Source organism: Ursus arctos, unplaced genomic scaffold, assembly GCF_023065955.2.
Source record: "Ursus arctos isolate Adak ecotype North America unplaced genomic scaffold, UrsArc2.0 scaffold_31, whole genome shotgun sequence".
Lineage (NCBI taxonomy): Eukaryota > Metazoa > Chordata > Mammalia > Carnivora > Ursidae > Ursus > Ursus arctos.
The window spans coordinates 4781525-4802438 of NW_026622997.1; the positions used below are offsets into that span (position 1 = coordinate 4781525).

Genomic DNA, 20914 nt, shown 5'->3' on the forward strand with positions numbered 1-20914 from the left:
TGTAAGAAACAAAACAAACAAGCAAAGGAAGAGAAAAAAGAGAAAGAGAGAGAGACAAACCAAGAAACAGACTCTTAATTATAGAGAGCCAATTATATAGAGAACAAACTGATGGCTACCAGAAGGGAGGCTGGTGGGAGGCTGGGTGAAATAGTTGATGGGGATTAAAGAGTACACTTACCATGATGAAAAAAATATAAATAAAATAAAATAATAAAAAAATCAAATAAATAAATAATAAAACACACTTAAAAAATCCAAACTCCTCAAGGGGTCAAGAAACCCACAACGTCAAGGAAACGAAGTCCTGGCTGTGCAGAGGAGGGAGAGGAGAACACCTTCATTCTTTTTTATCCTTGATAGATTGTTACAATAAATCCACGATAAATTGTCCTGCCATATATATACTCTTTTGAATTTGATCCATTCTTAAATACGATGCCTTTTGGGAAAGTTACTGTGGGAAATCAGTTAAGAATCATTTATGAAGGGGCCCCTGGGTGGCTCAGTCAGCTAAGCGTCTGCCTTCGGCTCAGGTCATGATCCCGGGGTCCTGGGATGGATCCCCCACATTGGGCTCCCTGCTCAGCGGGGAACCTGCTTCTCCCTCTGCCTCTGCCTCCTTCTCCCTCTACCTGCTACTCCCCCGGCTCGTGCACTCTCTCTCTCTGTCAAATAAACAAAATCTTAAAAAATTTTTTCCAGTCCAATTTAGACAACAAAACGCATATACGACTAACTGAGAAACTATTTGAGAACTCAAGGCAATGAATATTTATGGACATCTACTAAAAAAGCTAACAGTTTCCAATTAGTAGGAGCCCGGCTGTGCAGTAACCTGGGAACACTGCAACCAAGCAGACAGACAGGCATCCTGCCCTGGGGAGCTCAGAAGGACAGACATGAAACATACAGGAATGAGGTAGTGACTCCAACAGAAGGAGGAGGACAGGCTGCCAAAGGAATGGAGACCCAGAGGACTAAGCAACGATGGGGTATCAGGAAAGGCCTCCCTTGGAAACTGATATTTAAACTGAGACTTGAAAGTAACCAAAATATAAAGACATCTGAGCTGGCAGAGGATGGAGCACTGTTTACTGCTTCCTAGGCAAGAGACAGTCATGTCCCCCAAGAAATAAGTTCAGCGCTCTCTCCAAGCAAAAATTGAAAGGGCAAGATACAGATCCAAAAGGGGGAAACCAATAAAGCAGGACTGAGTTTGAGTCTCTGGCTCGAGTGTGGGCTGTACACTCTACTTTGTAATTGGTCCTCTTCAGGTCTCAGTTCCCAAAAAAGCAAGCAGCTCTCCAAGAGATCAAAGACAGGTACTGTGATGTCTTGGGGGACTCAGAGCCACAGCAGGCAAAACCATATCCATTTGCTCCAAGGCTAGATAGATTTTTCCTTATAAAGACTAAAGATAGGAGTAGGACAGGCAGAGAAAGAAGGGAAGGTGATGGAGGCATCAGAGCTGCAGAGACTGAGCAAGTTCAAGGAACCAACAGAGATTTGAGATACAGAAGCATGGAGGCAGACGGTAATGGGGCTTCGAGGAAGCTGGGGAAGTAGGCTAGGTTAAGAAAGGCTTGGTACACCATGTGCTATGAATGGCATTGTGTGCCCCCAAGATTCATCTGTTGAAGCCCTAAATTTCAATGTGACTGCATGGGGAGATAGGGTCTTTGGTAAATTAAAGTTAAATGAGGTCTGAAAAGTGGGGCCCTAATTTGATGGGGTTTGTATCCCTATAAAAGAAGGAGGAGATACAAGAGAGCTCTGTCTTTTCATGTGCACACGGAGGAAAGGCCAGATGAGCACAAGGGGGACGGCGGCCACCTAAAAGTCAAAGAGGTTTCTGATCCTTCTGTGGTTCCTAAGAGTGAGATTGGGGGTTCAAGCCGTTGTGTGGCATGTGCCTTTCTCAAACCTTGTTACAACCTTGGCACGTTACCTGCCTGCTGTGGGAAAAAAAAAAGAAGAGGCCTCAGAATTTAACCTATTTGCTGGCACCTCGATCTTGGACTTCCAGCCTTCAGAACTGCGAGAAATAAATTTCTGTCGTTTAAGCCCCCCAGTCTGTGGTATTTTGTTAGGATAGCCTGAGCTAAAATACCATATTGGGAATTTTGAACTAAAAGCTCACTGAGGCTTTTTTTTCTTTTTTTAAGACTTACTTAGTTATTTGAGAGAGAGAATGAGCAGGAAGGACAGAGGGAGAGAGAATCCGAAGAAGACTCCACAGTGGCCGAGCCTGATGTGGGGTTTCAATCCCCTGACCCATGAGACCAGGACCTGAGCCGAAACCAAGAGTCTGATGCTTCACTGGCTGTGCCACCCAGGCGCCCCTCAATGAGCCTTTAAGCTGGGGGTGTGCATGCACACACTTAGGCCTGTGGAGGCTCACTCTGGCTGCAACGTAGAGAAAGAATCTGAGCAGGACAAGAGTAGAAGCAGAGAGATGAGGTAGGAGGGGCGTGTAGGTGCCCGGGCTGGAGACAATGGAGGCAGGAAGCATGGTGGAGGGGAGCGGAGGAAAAGCAGACAGACTGGAGAAACCTTGACAAGGTCAAACCAGCAGGACTTGGGGATTAACAGAATGGAAGGAGGAGGGGGGCAGATTCCAAAGGCCTCTAAGATAGAGTTAGAGTCCTGGGCTGGGAGTCTCACGATTGAGGCTCTCATCACAGATCTGCCATCAGTAAGTTACCCAGTGGCTTTGACCAAGGCACTTCTCTGCTGTAGTTTCCTCACGTTACGGAAAGAGTTGGGGCCTGTTGATCTTGAGTGCCGTCCAATCCTCCTATCCTGTGATTCTATGAAGTAAATGCATTAACGAGGACAGATGAAAGCCACAGCACCATATCCCTCGAGGCTACTCTGGGGACCCTTCCCCCATGCTTTCCTTGACACTGTTGATCATACATACTTATAACAGACCATCAAGCACGTAGAATCCTCTGCTTCTGTCTCCCTCAAAAGACTGAAGACTCCTTGGGGCAAGAACCAGGTGTCCTGTACCTGGAACCAGGTCTCATATGGTGATTGAGTCCTTATATTTGTTAAATTGATTATTTTAAAGTGCTGAGAGGACAGATGCAGGGTTGTTCTAGGAAGGTGTCTTGGTGCAACGTGCTGTGTGTTTTCTGTGTACAGGGCACTGTGGTGGATGCTAGGTCCACAGAATAAACAAGCAAGCAAGTCATGGACCTTACGTCAAGTAGCTTAGACACACATTAAACACATGAGCACAAAAATGATGGTTTATTTCTAGTTGTGTAAGTGCTGCAAGGAAAAGTACTGGGTACTGTGAGTGTGTAATAGAGAGACATAACTTGGGGGTAGAGGAAAGGTTTTTCTGCAGGAATGACCTTTATGATTATACACATGGGTGGATTTACTCACAGAATGAATAGGGAAGAGAAGAAGAGGGGGGAGCAGGAAGAGGGGAAAGGGAGAGAGAGAGTGTGTGACTTTTAAGTAGAGGGAATAATAAGCATGCATGAGGACCTGAGGCCGGAAGGAGTCCTGGTGAGGAGAATACTAGAAGCCCACCAACATGGTAATGTTGGTTAAAATCAGGTTGCAGAATTGTAGGTACTTTCCATTTTCTTCTGTATACATTTTTCATTTTACAGATTTTCCCCCAAAAAACATGTATTGTTTTAATCATCAGAGAGAAACAACATTGTTAGTTTAAACAAAATAATAAATGATGCAGAGAGAATGGGTATCATGGAGGAGGGAGCACATTCCAGAGGGATTGGTGACATTAGCAGTGAGTAATTCCTCTGTGGGAGAGAGTAATAAGCACACTGGTGGGGCTGGAACAGAGCAGAGAGGGTGACTCACAAATGAGACAGTTGAAGCCAGTCCATCAGGTCCATGAGGGTGAGGCCAAGGAGCAGGGGGTAAGATGAGAAGTTATAGGGAGCTACTTTCAGGCAGCTTGAGCAGGGAGAATACACCTTTTCGCAGAGGCAAGCAGGATGGGAAGAAACCAGAAGCAAAAAGACGCCCGGAGCGGTCCCTGCAGGGCTGGTGCAGGACAGCAGGGACCTACCTGGTAAGGGCAGTAGTCCTACGACACACAGCCAGCTTTGGTCCTCTGTCACTTCCCAAGCATCGAGGGGTTGGGCTGCCCCATGCTTTCTGCCCCTCAGCGGAAGTGGAAACTGTGGTTTCCAGAGGTCCCTCCTGATCAGCAGTCTCTGAGAACCGGCAAGCCCGAGGACATTTCTAAAGAGATAAAGTCAAAGATAGGCTTGGGTGGAAGGGTGGCAGGGCATAGGCAGGGGCTGGAAAATTGAGTCCTGATGTAAGTTCTAAGATCTGTTGGCACCCACTCCTGATCGTGATAAGCACCCCCACCGCCCCCACTGTATCCTCTGCCAGAGTTTCCCCCTGAGGCTGTAAAGCATGTTTAGGGCTGGGATGTGAGTTGGGGAGGGGGCGGAGATTGGCTCCCCTCCCCTCTCTGAGCTGGACCCACAGGAATTGCCTCAGCCACTTCCCTTCTAGTGGCCTGCTCTTCCTACGCGGTTCCCTGGGATCACCCCTAACTGCTCCGCCTGAAGGCGCCTTGGCGTCTCCCACTCACCTCGCGCTCCTGGCAGGGCCGCCGCCTTACTCCCCGCTAGCACAGAGGGATGAAAAGCAGCTTCATCCTGGCCTTCCAGCCAGGAAGTTGAATGCACATTAGGTCTGTGTCCTAGCCCTTGACTGTTCTCCTGAAAAAAGAGATACAAAATTCTATTAAATTGTCATATTAAATGGGTGTATCAAATGCAGGACCAGTCGATCGGTGAGTGGCTGAGGGATCTCTGTTCACAGCCCTGTTTTCGACCCAAGCTGTTATGAGGATGGAGGAAGCAGGGGCACTGAAGAAACAGTCCCCGTCTCCACGAGTTTTATTTGCTCTTTGGAGGCACCCAGTTCTTTTCTTTTTTTTTTAATTTTTAATTTTTATTTTTTTTTATGTAAAGTTCGATGATTCATTAGTTGCGTATAACACCCAGTGCACCATGCAATACGTGCCTTCCTTACTACCCATCACCAGCCTATCCCATTCCCCCACCCCCCTCCCCTCTGAAGCTGGAGGCACCCAGTTCTTAATAGAAGCAGCATCAACCCAGAAGCCCCGGGTCCATGTCACATCAGAGCTCTTGCTTAGTCACCTGGGCCAGTACGCTTATCCCTCTAAGCCTCAGGTAGTCCCTTCCATTGCTGTTATTGATGGGTGTTGAATAAAGGGGCCAGTCATAAGAAGTAAATGGAGAGCTTTGCAGAGTAAAGCTGATTGCATTCTCCAAAGATGAGTGCCCCTCCCCTCCCTGCTCTTCCGTAGTTTTACAGACTCCAGCGTGGGGTCATGTTCCCTCCCCTTGAATCTGGGTACAGCTGTGACTGCACTGACCAATGAGGTACAGGGAGAACAATGTAGATAATAAAAAACGGTGAGGTCATAAAAACAATACAGTTCATGCCTGCTTCTTTCTTTCAGTAAACCAGCCACCACGTGGGAAAAACCCAGTCTGGACCACCAGGAAAGAAACTGGGGCCCCCAGCCAATAGCCAGCATCCACTGTCAGATATGTGAGTGAAGAATCCTGCAGATGATTCCAGGCCCCAGCTTTTGAGTCTTCCAGTTGCAGCCCCAGACCTCATGGAACAGAGACAAGCCATCCCCACTGTACTGTATCCAAATTCCTAACCCACAGAACCCATGAACATAACAAAGGGTGTCTCATGCCGCTCAGTCTTGGGGTAATCTGTTAGGCAACATTAGGTAACCAGAACTTAGAGTAATCTTGGGACAAGCAAGAATGAGCACATATCAACTGAAGCAGGAAGTGCCCTAGAGGAGTTAAGAACCAGAATGGAATGGCGTTAAATATGGAAAGCATTACTAGTTCTCACCATGTGGTTTCTAAGCCAGTTCTGCTGTGAAGTTGTTCCCTCAAAGGCCACCAGCAACATCAGAACTAACAAAAAATGAAAACGAAACACCTCAACTTTTTCTCCATACTCATTCTTTTTTTTTTTTTTTTTAAAGATTTTTAAATTTATTTGACAGAGAGAGAGACAGCCAGTGAGAGAGGGAACACAAGCAGGGGGAGTGGGAGAGGAAGAAGCAGGCTCCCAGTGGAGGAGCCTGATGCGGGGCTCGATCCCAGAACACTGGGATCACGCCCTGAGCCGAAGGCAGGCGCTTAGCAACTGAGCCACCCAGGCACCCCTCCATGCTCATTCTTTTTCAATGTCTTCTTCCCTTGACTTCCAGGGATAATGTAAGTTCGACTACCATACTAACATACCTTTCTACTGATCTCTGCTTTGCTTTATTCATTGATTCCTCCTCTCCCACCTACCTTCCCTCTAGCGTATAACCAACTTAACTTTCCAAAGGCTTACTCCCCTCTCTCTATCCATGGCCCTCAAAGAGCTCATTCCTTCTCTTCGAAACTATCATCCGTGTACCAGAGTCCCTCACTCCGGTATCTGCATAGCTGGCCCTATTCTTCTACATGACCTCCTGTCTTGTGACTCTCATTTCCCACTAATCGTATACCAATACCTTATTTCTTCACCACCTCAAATCCAACACACACAAAATGGACCCACTGAAATGGATGCTGTCTGGGCCTCACTCAGATCCTTTTTAGCAGCTGGTCCACTCAGCACTCATAAGCTTGTGGTCTAATAACCACGCATAGCTGTCCCCTTTTCTGATGAATTGCCCTGGACCAAATGGGAGCCAAACCTTCCCCCCTTACACATACTTCGGGCAGACCTGGGTCAACAACTGCCTGATGGGGGGCTACAAAACTCCAGCCCCCTTGCCTCCAGCTGGAGTCCACTCTTCTGCCACTTGTGCCAAGGGCCTCCCTGTGGGCTCAGCCCACACCTTTACTCAGCCTCTTCCCCTTTGCCATCCCATTTCCCTCACTCTCCTTCTCCTGCCTCAATCAATCCCTTGAACAAAAGTCCCGTGCCAGGTTCCGCTTCTAAGAGACCCAATCAAAAACACCTACCAAGGCAGGTCTGCTCTGTTTACCCTGTAAATGCTGCGTCTTGCCCACCTCAGCCTGAAACTCCCTGTCAGGCCAGACATCAATTTGAACGCATTGTCCAGCAAATGCCTCTCAGATGTACTCCCACCTCACAGCTGGATTGTGAAATCAGTCTCCCCTCCGCCCTGCCTGGTGCTTCCTGTTTTTCCACCCGTCTTCAACATGTCTAGCATGTAAGTGCCAGATTAAAATTTTTTAAATGCCTCTGATTGTATAGCTCCCCTACCCAAAAGTTCAATGCCTCCTGTTTGTAATGGTACCAGATAAAGATGCTTTTGTCTGCTTTCCTGGACCCTCACTAAGATCTGCCCTCCATCTTGTTTATTTAATCTCATTTTCAGTGTTTCTAATTTTCTGTTCCAGCCAGCTCCTTCAGAGTTCCACAAACCACACACATTCCTATCTCACCAGTAGGACTTTCCCCTCTCATCTATACTTCACTACATCCTGACGGTTAGTGAGAGTATATCTGTAACCAACGTTGAGTTCACTCCTTCGTGAATCAGAAGTTGCACCAGGTTGTCCCACAAAGAAAACTTTAGTTGCAGCAAATAAGGAGACCATGGGGAATAGCTTCCAAAGATATGACTCGCTGAGCAAGGGTGATGAGTTCCTTTCATTTAGGGTTAGGGTGAATATTTAGATAGGGAAACCTTGTCATCAAACGTAGAGGTGGGCGCCAGGCCACGCATGGGCCTTAAGGAAACACGCCTAACATACATTGTATGTAAATGAGACTGAGGCTCCTCCTTGGGTGGAGGTTTTAATATTATAATGAGGTAAAGGTAATTGTAGGTCATTCTAGAGGTCATTCCATCATCCATCTGTGCATCTGTGCGGGTGTGAGTTGGTCTGGGCAGTCTGGGCCAGCAGGAAGTCCTGTCAGGGCAGTTGCTATTGCTTGAGGGCTGGTTTTGCTGTCCATTTGCCCGAGTTAAGAGATAAGCTGGAGGGGTGCTTGCGTGGCCCAGTCAGTTGAGCGTCCCATTCTTAGTTTCTGCTTGGGTCATGATCTCAGGGTCACGAGATTGAGCCCCACATCAGGCTCCTTGCTACTTGCGTTTTTCTCCCTCCCTCTCCTGCCCCTCTCCCCCTTTCTCTCTATCTCTCAAAATAAATAAATAAATCTTTTTTAAAAAGGGAGAGAGATAAGCTGGAAGGAAGAGCTCAAGGAAAAATGTAGGACAAAGGTTGGTGAGTATAAGCCAGTGGTCAGTAAAGGTCAAGTCCTGGGTTCTAGCTGGTGACAGGAGGGATGGCCAACTGCCTCCCACTATCCACTCCTTCCTTCTTCCCCATTTCCACCTGGGCACATGGCTGCCTGGAGTAAATAAACACGCTCAGGCCCCCCTTGCCCCTAGATGTGGTTAAGTGACCTCACCTCAACCTATTTCATATAAGCAGAAATGTTGTACGTTACTTCTGTCAATGGCCTTAAGAGAAAGGAGAGTGTGTTTCTCTGCCTTTCTCCTCCCTGCTGGCTGTAACGTGGAGCTTGAGCAGTATTAGGGAGGAAGACCTTCCTCTGTCCTGCAAGGTCCCTCTAGCTGGACTAAGAATCAAATTGACATGAGAAAGATTAACAGGAGAAAATAAAATTTGATAGCATATGAAGTTCCAAAGACAATGAGGCAATATGACACTTATAGGAGCTTGGGACAGGAGTAGTGTCTGAGGATACGAAGGAGTGAAAGACCATTAGCAAGAAGGTGAAAGGAGATATTTAGAAAACAAAGGTCTCCCTATCTTGCAGGTAAGTTTGGTAGGTGAGGAGTTATCTCTGTAAATAGCTCTCTGGTACAATCAGGCCATGAGGGAGAGGTGACCGGCTTCTCCTGCTCCGCTGCATTTTGATTGCTTTTAACTCAAAATACTGTTCGTGCCAAACTGGCCTATCTTGGGTGGCCGGCCCTTGACCCCTACAGCAGCCATCCTAGATCATGAAGTGAAAGCCATGTTTCGAGGATGGGGAGGCAACAAAGTAGAGCCACTAGCCAAGCGCAGACTAGCCACCCAGACCTAGAGAATGACCTTGTATGTAGTAAACCACTGTTGTTATTATTGTTTTTAGTCACAGCAGAATCTAATCCTAACTGACACTCAATCCTTCATGGTTCTACTTACCCTCCGTGAAGAAAGAAGTGGACGCAGTGATGTATGGGTAAATGATTAATAACTGCCTTGGGGGTGAGAGAGGGGGCAAGTCCTCATTTGCAATATTTCCAATGTCCATGACGTAAAAATCCCGAAACTATGATGATTGGCTCTTGTGAGCTGGTATGAGCTGGCTCCTGCAAACCACTGGGGAAGGGCCCGGATGGCAGCGACATGTAATGGAACTTGCTCCGTGCTAGGCACTATAATAGGCGTTTTGCATACATTACCTTCTTTAATCCTCCTACCCAACTGCTGAGGGGCAAAACCAAACTTCTCCAACCATTAACACCTTTTGGGAAAAATTCCAATACAAATGGATTTTTTTAAAATATCTTTTCTATAACCTTGGAAGATAAATTGGTCACTCCTACTATGGATAATTAGAAAGGGTTGGAAATGGAGGTTAGGAAGAGAAATGCGGTATGGGGGCTGTGTTCTGAGGTTTGCTCATCCAACGCAAACTCTCTCTTCCTCTGACAACAGTCACTGGATTCATTCGGGAATTACCTCTTTGTGGTCGTAAAGACTGTCAGATAAGGTGTCCTTCCTTTCCCTAGCTGAACTTCCCCTGCCTAACCTAGGCTAACCAGACTCCCTCGGCGGGGGCTGGGGCTGATGGACGTGAGTGGGAGAGATGGAAGCATCTGATTGTCATTCATTCATCGCAGCAGGTGGCAAAGGCAAGACTTGATTTCTGCCACTGAATCCTGGAGCTGCATTCATTGCTGTGTTCCCTAAGCCTGGTTCTTCAGCCTTCCTCTGATTCTGTGAGCTCTCCAACATCCTCTCAGTCCTCAACTTTTCTGTTTAAGTTAGCCATAATGAGTTTCTGCGGCTTGAAACCAAAGAAATTCCAAGAAAGAAAGACAGAAGCTTTAGAAAAAATTAAAGGAAGCTGAGGCAAAGTGCACAGAACTTTAGAAAGACATTTCCGCATCACCACCAACAGGGAGGTGGCCGTGATTGTGAAAGGAGAACCGAGGCAAGCCCAGTCAGAGTGCCGTGCTGGAGTTTTACGCGTTCTACGCTGCAGGAATTGTGGGCAGAATTGACATTACATAACCCTGAGCGTTGAGTAGGGGCTGGAGCTATACCACAGGGTCCTCATCACGGGTGATGAAGTAAAGGCAACTCAAATCTTCTTACACTTAGAGTTTGAAGTTACTCTCTGTGTCTAGAATCACGTGAAATGCGTGGGAGGTTTGTTGCTGTTTTTAGTATGTTGATCATTTGGAAGGAGGATCAGAGAGAAAACATCGACCACGAAGTACTCAGTCAACATTTTACCCCCTAGAAAGTAAAATGAATGTATAATCTTCTCACTAAAAACTAGAAGCAATGGAGAATCTGGCAAGTTTGTAGCATGGAAGCCAGAAGTCGTATTCGGGTTGGTGGGACTGCCCAACATTCTTGCTAGTTCGGTGCCTCAATCAAAACGTTCCCCCCTCACCCCATTGTGCAGTGTATTCCCTCTGCTCTGAATTCCGAGAACACTTGCTGTCTGTGTCAACATGCCATTCATTTGACATTCGTCACAGTGATTTGCGGAGGAAAAGTACCTGTAAGCTCGAATATACCAAACAGATGATAGTTATTATGTGATCGTGTGTGTCCACACATATTATAATGTATATAATATAGACATATTAGTGTATACATGTGTCTACATGTAACATATAAATACGTGTGTGTATGTATGGTTATATAGTTATAATGTGTTTCTCTTGTTTTCCCTTCACTGAGTTATAAGCTTCTTGAAGCGTATTTCACGCATTTTTCTGCCTTCTACTGCTCTTAGTTGGAACACATCTGTCAGTCCATCTACTGATGTTTTGAGTGGGGGGACTTACTTCCACCATTTCACAAGTACCTGACTTTCAGCCACGTACCTTCACTGCCCCTCTGTGTCCTACAGGGACGCTGGGAGGACCAGATGAAATAATGGGCACAAAGCACTCTGGATGGGTTAGTTTCTTGCGGCCTATGACAGAAAGAACACTGTGGCTTTAGTTCCTCCTTCAATCTTCTGTCTTCTTTTTCTTAGAAGTTTGGGTCATGGATGTGATCAGAGATATGTTTCTCAATAACAGATTTCTGAGGTGATTCCTAGACCTCTGAGTGGGCAGTATGCAACATAATCTAATGAGAGAGGACTGATCTAGGCTGTTTGAAAAGTGTTGAAAGCAAGGTAAAGCCATCAGCCTGTGATAAATGTTTTCCCTATGCACCATTTTTCCTTCTCTCACCTCATCATCTAACCCAGTATTGTCCAACAGAACTTTCTATGATGATGGAAATGCGCTATATCCTCTCTTTCCAATATGACAACCACTAGCCACATGTGGTTATTGTGTACTTGAAATGTGGTGATGCAAATGAAAAACTGAATTTAAATTTTCTTTAATTAAAATTTAAATAGTCACATGCTACCCTATGGAACAGCACAGAGCTGAGCTAAAAATCTGGGTCTCTTCATTCATTCATTCATTCATTCATTCATCATTCAGTCAAAATCTATTGAGTACCTAATATGTGTCAGGTAGAGTACTAAGCCCTGCAGTGGGTTAATGCTTGTCTCTTATCTGAAAGAGCTAAAAAATTGTTTAGGGAAACAAATAATCCTTTGAGATGGTCTCGAGTCCTTATAATGACAGAGAGCACAAGTGAGGAGGAGAGGGAGAAGCAGACTCCCCGCTGAGCAGGGAGCCTGATGTGGGACTCAATCCCAGCACCCTGGGATCATGACCTGAGCAGAAAGCAGACATTTAACCAACTGAGCCACCCAGGCGCCCCTATGCCTGGCTTTTAATAAAAAGGTAATATCACCAACCACTAGCAAATTCTATGTGAAAGAGTGGGAGTCAGGAACAGGAGGAACAAAACCCACAGGGATGGGCTGAGAATATCTGCTTTACACATTTCTTTTTGATTTTCTTTAAATGCTGACAATAACTTTTTTTGCCTTGTCAGAAGGCTCCTGGCATCAGAATGGCTTCATCACAATGTCTGGTGGTAGTGACCAGACAGGGTCCTAGCATGTGCAGACAATCAGAAAGATCAATAGACGAGGCGCCTGGGTGGCTCAGTCGGTTAAACGTCCAACTCTCAGGGTTGTGAGATCAAGCCCCGAGTCAGCCTGCATGCTCGGCAGGGAGTCGGCTTGAGATTCCCCCTCTGCCTCTCCCGATAGTGCTCTCTCCCTTTCTCTCAAATAAATAAATACATTAAAAAAAAAAGACCAATAGGCAAATGACTATAACTGTGTTTGACATACAAAGTAGATGGACTAATACTGCATGTGGGAGGCAGGGCAGGGTTTTCTCAGGAGAATGAAGAGGAAAAAGAGGAAACCACATGTGCGAAGGGTCCAGTTGGTAAGAGTTTGGCACAGGTGAGAAAAAGCACAAAATCAGACGTAGCACTGTATCTCAGGGCACCAGGACCGCACTGGGGGAGCTGAGAGAAAGCCTGGACGAAGTTGCCCGGATTCAGGTTGAGAAGCCAGTCCAGCCCCACTAGAGAGTTTGGAGGCACAGAAGTCACTAGGCAGGCACTGATTTGGTCAAGTCCATCTTTTAACAAGAAAACTCTGGGGAGGGGCGCCTGGGTAGCTTGGCCGTTAAGCGTCTGCCTTCGGCTCCGGTCGTGATCCCGGGGTCCTGGGATCAAGCCCCGCATCGGGCTCCCTGCTCCCCTGGGAGCCTGCTTCTTCCTCTCCCACTCCCCCTGCTCATGTTCCCTCTCTCGCTGTCTCTCTCTGTCAAATAAATAAATAAAATCTTAAGAAAGAAAGAAAGAAAGAAAGAAAGAAAGAAAGAAAGAAAGGATAGAAAGGAAGAAAGGAAGAAAGGAAGAAAGGAAGAAAGGAAGAAAGAAAGAAAGAAAGAAAGAAAGAAAGAAAGAAAGAAAGAAAAAAGAAAGGAAGGAAGGAAACTCTGGGGAAGACAAAGAAGATGGACTGTGGGGAGGAGAGTTAGGAAGGTTCTTCATGGCCCATCCTTGTCATAATTTCCACTGAAATAAAATGTGCCCTCTGGTAGTGGGCTGCCCTGCATGCCAGAAGTATTACGTAAGTCTCAGTGAGTATAAAGCAGCCCTGAGGGTGGTTCGGCTGCCCAGTACTTTGGGACCCCCTGGTTCCTTCCTGAACCCTAGCTCCCAAGTAAGCCCTTAGTTCAGGCTCCGGGTTAGCACCACTTGGAGACACAGCAGTCACAGGAGCAAACCGAAACAGTCACCGTTCATGGGAGAGACCAACAGGGTATTTTCAGCCTCCCCTTGTGAGCGATCTGCTTCTGTGCTGGGTGGGATTTCCAACCTGGGGAAAAAAACTGACCAATCGTCTGGGAAGGGAGACTGTATAGAAGCGTAGGGTCAGGGCCACCCCGGAGCCAGGATGACGGCAACATGAGGCCCAGACACTCCAGGGAATCCGTGAGGCCATGGAGAGAAAACATGAGGGAAGGCAGGGCTCCTGTCTGCCAGGCCCAGCTTCCTCTTTCATGAGCTCATGGTCAAAGCCAGGCCAGGCAGGAGGGTGCCAGAGATTGAGTGAGCATGTTTTTTCCCTAACTTGGTTCTGAGTCACACAGGCACCTACCCTTCCCAGAAAACCGCTTCAGGGCTCACCCCCTGGCAGCCAGTCAAGCCCCAGCACTAACACGCGAGCCAGCCGGGCAGGGGCTGGAGCCCCGCCAGCCGGGAGCGCTCATCCCACCCCCAGAGGCCTCTCCCAACCTTCAAAGGAAAGGGCCTCTGGCAGCTGTGTTGGAAGTAGGAGGGAGACTTAGTTTAACTTTTGAGAACCCATGGGAGACACTGCGGAATCATGGGGCGGCAGACGGGAGAGACATCAGAGAGCCTTTGATCTAAACGCTTGACTTTCCGGAGCAACTCATCAAGTAAATACAGGGTGTCTGAAAAGGCAGGACAAAGGGGGAAAGACTTCATTTGCTGCACTTTCCCCTCCCCCACCACACATATTGTGCTTTGAATTAAATCACAGTCCTACTCTCCAGGGCTCATATGGAAGCGCCCTACCGAGAGATGCAAGCTGCTTCCCGTTTGAGCAGCTCCGTAACATCCATGGATTAAAGAGCCCCACATTCCCAGCCTTTTCAGGCAGCTGGGATTGATGGAGAAGCACAGTTTTAGGCACTGAATACAGGGCAATGAACAAGATGGATAAAGTCCTGCTCTCGTGAAGTTATTACCTGTAGGAAACTGAGGCCAAAGGGAGGAGCTACAACCCCGGGTCCTGGGAAGCCAGCGTTGGCAGAAAAACAGGCACATTGGGTCCCTTCTCAGCTCCCCATTCTCAGCGCCTCCAGGGAATTCTGGTTGAGTGGAGCTGAGCTGGGAGGGGCCAACCTGCGTCCTGAGGCAGGGGATACCATGTTCTCTTGTGACCTTGTCCTGGTGCTCCAGGCACTCTTGCCCTGCTTTTGCATCAGGGAAAACCGCCGGGGACTGATCTTGCCTCTCCTAAGGCCCAAACCGGTGTCTCTCACGGTCATTTATTAACCTGTTGCCAAGAACTCGCCACCCCACCCTACTGCCAGGCCTCTGGCGAGAATTGTTCCAACTGGAATGCGTGAGCATGGGGCCGGGGAAGGGTATTTAAAATCAGCCACACTGGCTGAACAAGAGCTAGGAATGCAGAAGTCTCTGCTTCTTTGGAGAAAACAAAAAGCCACAAAACCTGCCTGAGATGGAGAGGGAAGGAAGGAGGGATAAAAACAGAAAGAGAAATTCTATCTCCTGGTGATCTTAGCACTTGGAGTCTATTTTGTTATCCTGGTCTCCTACTCCTGGGTTAGCTCACTGCTGCCCATATCTCCTCCAAAGCAGCCCCTCTTCACACAATCCTAATAATGGCCATCACAGAGGAAGCACCTACTATGTGCCTAGGAGCGGTAAACGCATCTCCCCAGTCCTCACAGTAACCTTAAAACCAATACGCCCACTTTTCAATTGAGGAGATATTTTCAGAGAAGTAAAGTAGCTGGCCCAGTATCATGTAGTTCATAGGTAGTAGAGCCAGAATTTAAACCCAGTTTCCTCTAACACCACCAGATTCTAATATGCTCTTTTCGCTACACCATGTCTCCTTTCTACCACAAATCCATCTCAAGTCAACAAAGTTACCCGGCGTCTACCAAGTGCCAGGTGCTGCTGAGCTCTCAGTTTCTATTTCCCGAGTACCCTGACGTGAGCCCTCTACCTGCTTCCCTTTTTCAAATGCTCTCACTTCCAAATATCTGTCTCCTTCCCATTACCCCTGTCCCCCATTCTAGACTTCCGTCAGCAATGGGACAGTACTCCAGGTGGGCCAGCAGGCATGACTCACTCTTACACCAGGCATTTATACAGAGTGAGGGCCAGTGCTTTGCCATCCATCACCTGCACGGTTATTCCCAATTTTACGGCAGGTCCTCCCTAGCCACAGCTGAGCATCGCACATCTCCTCTTCGGAGAGGAAGCTTTTGGATGGGGGGAGACGGGGGAAGCTCTGAAGGACACAGCTGGACAAACGGACACCTCTGAGGGTGAGGGGTAGCTCCTCAGAGGAGATGGATTTAAGAATAGTTATGAACCCCTACTAGGTGAAAGGCCAAGTCCTGGAGATACCACCAAGATATCATGAGAAAAAAGAGCGGATGTGGTCCTGTGTATTTACGGAGATTATGCTCCAGTAGGGGGGAGACAAACAACAACAAAAAGTAAAAAAATACATAAAATGATTCCCCATGTAGCAAGTGTTATAAGAAAATGAACAAGGGGCTAGGAAAGAGGTTGGTGGGAGGTCAAGATCACAGGTCAAATGAGGGAAAGGAAGGATCCTAGCAATCTTGGGGAAGATGGGGAGGAAATGAAGAGCAGCGAGAGCAGTGAACTGGAGAGGAGCCAAGGGCCTGTTTCCCTAGGATTAGGGCAGTGAGAACTGGTCCAGCTGCCGGTCTCAGCCCCTGGCCCTTCCTGGCCTTAACTCATCCCCCAGCACTCACCCCCGCACCCTTTCATTGGCTTAATGATTCACTCTCAACCTTTCCCCAGTTCCTGTATGGTGGGGATGGGGTGAGGCAGAGCCATGGGTCTCTGAGGGTAGCAGGAACAGGGATGAGATTGGTTGAGAAGGAATGGCGAGCAGTCTGAGTTTTCTGGTTCTTCTCTGCCCCATTCTGGTCTTGCCACAAAGAAAGGTCTCTCTGCGCCAGGAGGACGGTAAAGATAACTAGGCCCAGCTGGAGGCCCAGATTCCAGATGTGGGAGGTAGTGGTGAAACAAGATCCTGACATCCTTCTTCATTTCCCCTCCCCTGCCAAATGCCCTAGAGAAATTTTCCATCATAAACAAGCTGTGCATTCCTGACCTTGGGTGCCACCGCCCCCCCTCCTCCCCGCTCCCACCAAGGCATTTTCTTCCATCATCACTATCTCCCCCACCCCCAACTGACATCTGTGTGAGCATGTATGTGGGCCCATGCACACAGGCAAGCAGTCATGTACTCATGTTAATCATCGTGTAGTGTGCAGGTTGCCTTGGAATAAGGGCGTAGATAGGTGTGTAGGCTCACTGCTTGGGCGTAAAAACAATGATGGCAGGAGTGAAAAGGCAGGTATGGGAAAGGGACGTGTCTCTGTAGAGGTGTGTTTTATGCTGGTCAGGAAGAAGAATGTAACACAGGAGTTTAGACAGCAGTAATGGGTATACAATACAGCGACATAGAGGCCCGGGAAGCAGTTGTATATACAGCAATAATGTATCTATCGGAGCCCAAATGTGGGGATGTCCCTATTTGCATTCCACACGGCCTTGGTTGAGAAATGCCCTTAGGTGTTCCTTATTTGATGTGTGTGTAAGAATTGTCCCAGCTGTTCTTAAGATGCTATAAATGTGTATGTGGGGTTTGAAGGAGTGCATCCGTGTCTCTGAGGATGGGGTGAGCCAGCCAGGGTGTGAATACCATATGTGCATTTCTAGTTCTGCATTTTCAGCTTTCATTTAACAAGACCGTTGAGCAACTACCACAGGTAAGGCGCTGTGCTGGGTCTCATGCAGGGCACAGAGACAGGTGTGACGCAGCCTGTAACGTGTACTCTGCGTGCACCAGGCATAATATGATCTGGAATAAAGACCAGATGCCTTTCAAATCCTGGAGTCAGCCTTGATGCCTTCATGCTCTTACTGTTAGCACCCCAGCACCCCACTCTCCACGCTCCCAGGTTCTAATGATTCCCATCTCATGACTAAATCGCCATGGTCTTATGCTAGGAATGTCTCTTACTGCCACCCTTCCTCTTGGTTTCCTCTTCCATGGCCCATCTCAGGCCCTTGTTACCTTCCACCTGAACCTTTCCAATAGCCTCCTACCCCTGCCTCAGTGTCTCGCCATCCAGGGCATCCTTGTCATCCTACTTAGCTCCCAGCTTGAACTACCCTCCTTGTATAGCCTTCTGTGACCCACAGAACCCAGAATCTAGAGTCAAACTCAATCTCCTGGAGGTCCAGCTAAGCTCTCCCTACTCTGCCCACCTCCTTTCCAGAATCATTACTTCCCACCACTCCTTTACAGGAAACTTACTGTAAGATTGTTTTTCTTGTGATTCTCCAAACACATCCTGTACTTTTCCAGCTCAAGGCCTTTGCTGATTCCATTCTCTTCCTCACAGTCATCTTCCACATCTGACTCTGTGGCATCCCACCCACTGCTCAAAGTCATCACAAATGCCACTCTTCCACGAATCCTACCCTTTTTGATTAGACAGACGGGAACACTAGCTCTTTTGGGTCTCCCCTTTGCACTTAGTGTTCAGTTTCCTCAAGACCCTCAAGAGAGTTTTCCTGGTCAGTGTCCCCTCCCCATGCTTAGCGTGAGGTGCCGGCTGAATCTGGCCTGCCTCACTCAGCAGCCCATACACTGAAACCAACCTCCGTACTTCAACAGACCCATTACCAGGGTGCCTGGCACCAGTAAATGCTCAAAGGATGTTAAACTGTGTGTCCATGAGCAGCTGTCTCTAAGGCAGTTATGAAAATACACTAGTTCTCTTAAGTTACTGCCATTACTGCGTGTGTATGATGTCTCACAGTTTAAAATGTCCTTTACATAGATTTCGTGATTTTTTTCTATACGACAAGGGACGAATCTGACGGCTGCTAACCTTTTGCCTTTGTTTTGAGGCGCCAGTCTTATGTGAGCATTTCTGCCCACACCGCGTAGGTAGCTTTATTGTGTTGCCCCTGCGAAGTCTCTACACCTTTGCTCTGTGTATGTGCATGGTACAGGGGAGCAGAATAGGCCACCCCAAAATGGGCCACTTTGGCATGTGAATTATTTTGAACTGAAGGCAGTCAACACCCAGCAGACTCTGGAAAAGCTTTTCGCCTCTCTCCCTTAACTGCCGAAAAGAATTGAGATAGGGGCCTGACCCACAAAGGCAGCGATCACCACAGATACCTTTTATCTGAAAGACTTACCTGCTTGGCAGGGCAAACATCTCTTCTTCTCTCCTGGTGCACTGCCCTCCTCCTTTTGAAGACCCAGGCCCCTGTTCCATTCCCTAGCTCAAGATGGCATGTAACCTCAACTGCCTTTGAATCTCACAGCTTCCTGTAATTAAATCTGTTTCTCCTGTTACTTACAGCAATTTAATTATTAGACCAGCCAAAGAAGCTGGGAGGAAAGAAAGGACGATTTTTCGGCCCCTACAATGTGGTGTGTGCTGAGGCAGGCAGCTTCGTGTCTGTGTGTGCTAGTGTGTCCATCTCTCTGTCTCTGGGCTATTTCTGTAATGGTTTTCCTCTTGGGATGTGTGTGTGTTTTCTATGTGTATCTACAAGTGCATGAATGTGAGTGTGTAACTGTAATTCCTTCACTTTGCTGGGTCATTGTCCCAGCATGGCCAGATTTCTTCATGTCAGTCCTCCTGCCTCCCCAGAGACGGGCGGGCGCCCAACCACCTCCTAAGCTATCTGTTGGCCGCTGTCCAGCTACCACATGCCCCGACATGTGCCTGCAGCCGGGGATCTCACCCACCCCACTCACGACTCACACACTCACAAAACACAATTCGGCACCTAGGTTGCACAGGCCAAGTCGCCACCCCCTCTCTTTGCTTAACCGTCGGAATTTCCAGCTTGCTCGGGCCACCACTCCCAGCCGCGGGTGGAGTCGAGAAGGACCCGCCCCATTCTGGGGCACATAATTTGCTCAGCACCGCTGCAGGTCCGCATTCGGCCTTCCGCTCCGCTCCGCGCACGATGTGTCACTCTCGCAGCTCCCTCCCCACTATGACCGTCCTGCGGGCCCCGACCCCCGTCTCCTCCACCAGTCCCGGACCCCGTCGGGGCTCTGGTCCTGAGATCTTCACCTTCGACCCTCTCCCGGAGCCCGCGGTGGCCCCCGCCGCGCGCCCCAGCGCCTCCCGCGGGCATCGGAAGCGCAGCCGTAGGGTCCTCTACCCACGAGTGGTGAGTGTCGTGGAAGTGGGCAGCCGGAGGGGCAGGGGGAACGGCCGGACGCCGGGGTCCTCAGCTAACCTGTCGCCTTTGTTGTCTCTCTTCAGGTCCGGCGCCAGCTGCCAGTCGAGGATCCGAACCCTGCCAAAAGGCTCCTTTTTCTCCTGCTCGCCGTCATCTTCTGCCAGATCCTGATGGCTGAAGAGGGTGTGCCGGCACCGCTGGCCCCGGAGGACGCCCCCAGCGGCGCGTCCCCCGCACCCACCCCGGCGCCCCCAGTCCTCGAGCCTCTTAATCTGACCTCTGAACCCTCGGACTACGCTCTGGACCTCAGCACTTTTCTACAGCAACACCCGGCCGCCTTCTAACCCGGACTCCCCCCCGCCCCCAAAAGAATCCGAAAAACCAAAGAAACACCAGGTGTACCTGGTGCGCGAGAGCGTATCCCAAACTGGGACTTGCGAGGCGACTTAAACTCCCAACACTGCAGCGGAGAAGCCAGCCGAGTCTGGGATGAAACGAGCACCGACACTCCGGGGCTAGGCCGCGTGGGGAAGAGCGTCATTAATTTATTTCTCACTGATCCTAATTAATATTTATATGTATTTATGTATGTCCCCCTAGGTGATGGAGGGGTGTATGTAATATTTATTTTAACTTATGCAGGGGTGTGAGATGTGCCTCCCTGCTGAAAACGCAGAACTCTTGGTATTTGTCGAGCTTTGTGGGAACGGTGGAGGCTGGGCGCCTTGGTTCTCCTTCAGAACGAATGGAAAGGTCCTGATGTGGGAGAGCGCCCGGGCTACGAGTCAAGGATGGTGGCGGGTCGTAGGTTCAGGGGCGGGTGTTCAGTCCTGCAGGATTTCAGTTCCTTGGATCTACTGTGTGAGGCTTTGGCGGACACTGGGGATAAGGTCCTTGGTCTTCGACCTTCTCGAAGTTGCCCCCAAGGGGTGGCTAGGGTGGCGAAGATCGGTGGGCTGTCAGCGGGCGGCTGTGAGGTCGCCCGGTATGTTCTGTGAACACAAATAAAGTCGATATACTGTCAGTAGTCATCTGAATGTATGAATCTTTTCTAGCGGCGATTCCCCACCCCTCCCCGCCTTCGCCCCAAGGACCGGCGGGCGCTCCGCCCCAGGTGACCGGATGCGGTCTATCGTTGCCCAGTGTGCGGTTTTCCCAGTTCCCCCGGGGCAAATCAGAGATGAGGCAATCTCCCCGGCCCC

The 20914-nt window shown here is 48.7% G+C and overlaps 1 protein-coding gene, 1 long non-coding RNA gene and 1 other non-coding gene across 3 annotated transcripts; 2 read left to right on the top strand and 1 right to left on the bottom strand.

Moving 5' to 3' along the window:
- The first annotated feature begins 1858 nt into the window (after positions 1-1858).
- LOC113264533 (small nucleolar RNA U13) lies at positions 1859-1961 on the top strand. Its single transcript, XR_003319731.2, has one exon. It is a non-coding gene; the product is annotated as a small nucleolar RNA U13 (small nucleolar RNA).
- A 226-nt stretch (positions 1962-2187) lies between these two features.
- On the bottom strand, positions 2188-19474 carry LOC125283572 (uncharacterized). Its single transcript, XR_007191472.2, has 3 exons — positions 18708-19474; positions 4598-4727; positions 2188-4236 (listed from the first exon to the last, which is right to left on the bottom strand). It is a non-coding gene; the product is annotated as an uncharacterized LOC125283572 (long non-coding RNA).
- IER3 (immediate early response 3) lies at positions 19323-20736 on the top strand. The gene is made up of 2 exons (XM_026511302.4): positions 19323-19700; positions 19796-20736. Exons 1-2 carry the CDS (start codon positions 19491-19493, stop codon positions 20054-20056), a joined length of 471 nt encoding a protein of 156 aa, XP_026367087.1. The 5' UTR covers positions 19323-19490; the 3' UTR covers positions 20057-20736.
- Positions 20737-20914: the final 178 nt, after the last annotated feature.

Bases quoted from the DNA above. Each gene is read 5' to 3' on its own strand.
- IER3 (XM_026511302.4), top strand. From the start codon at position 19,491: ATGTGTCACTCTCGCAGCTCCCTCCCCACTATGACCGTCCTGCGGGCC. The intron at 19,701-19,795 runs GTGAGTGTCGTG...GTCTCTCTTCAG, and splicing joins GGGTCCTCTACCCACGAGTG to GTCCGGCGCCAGCTGCCAGT.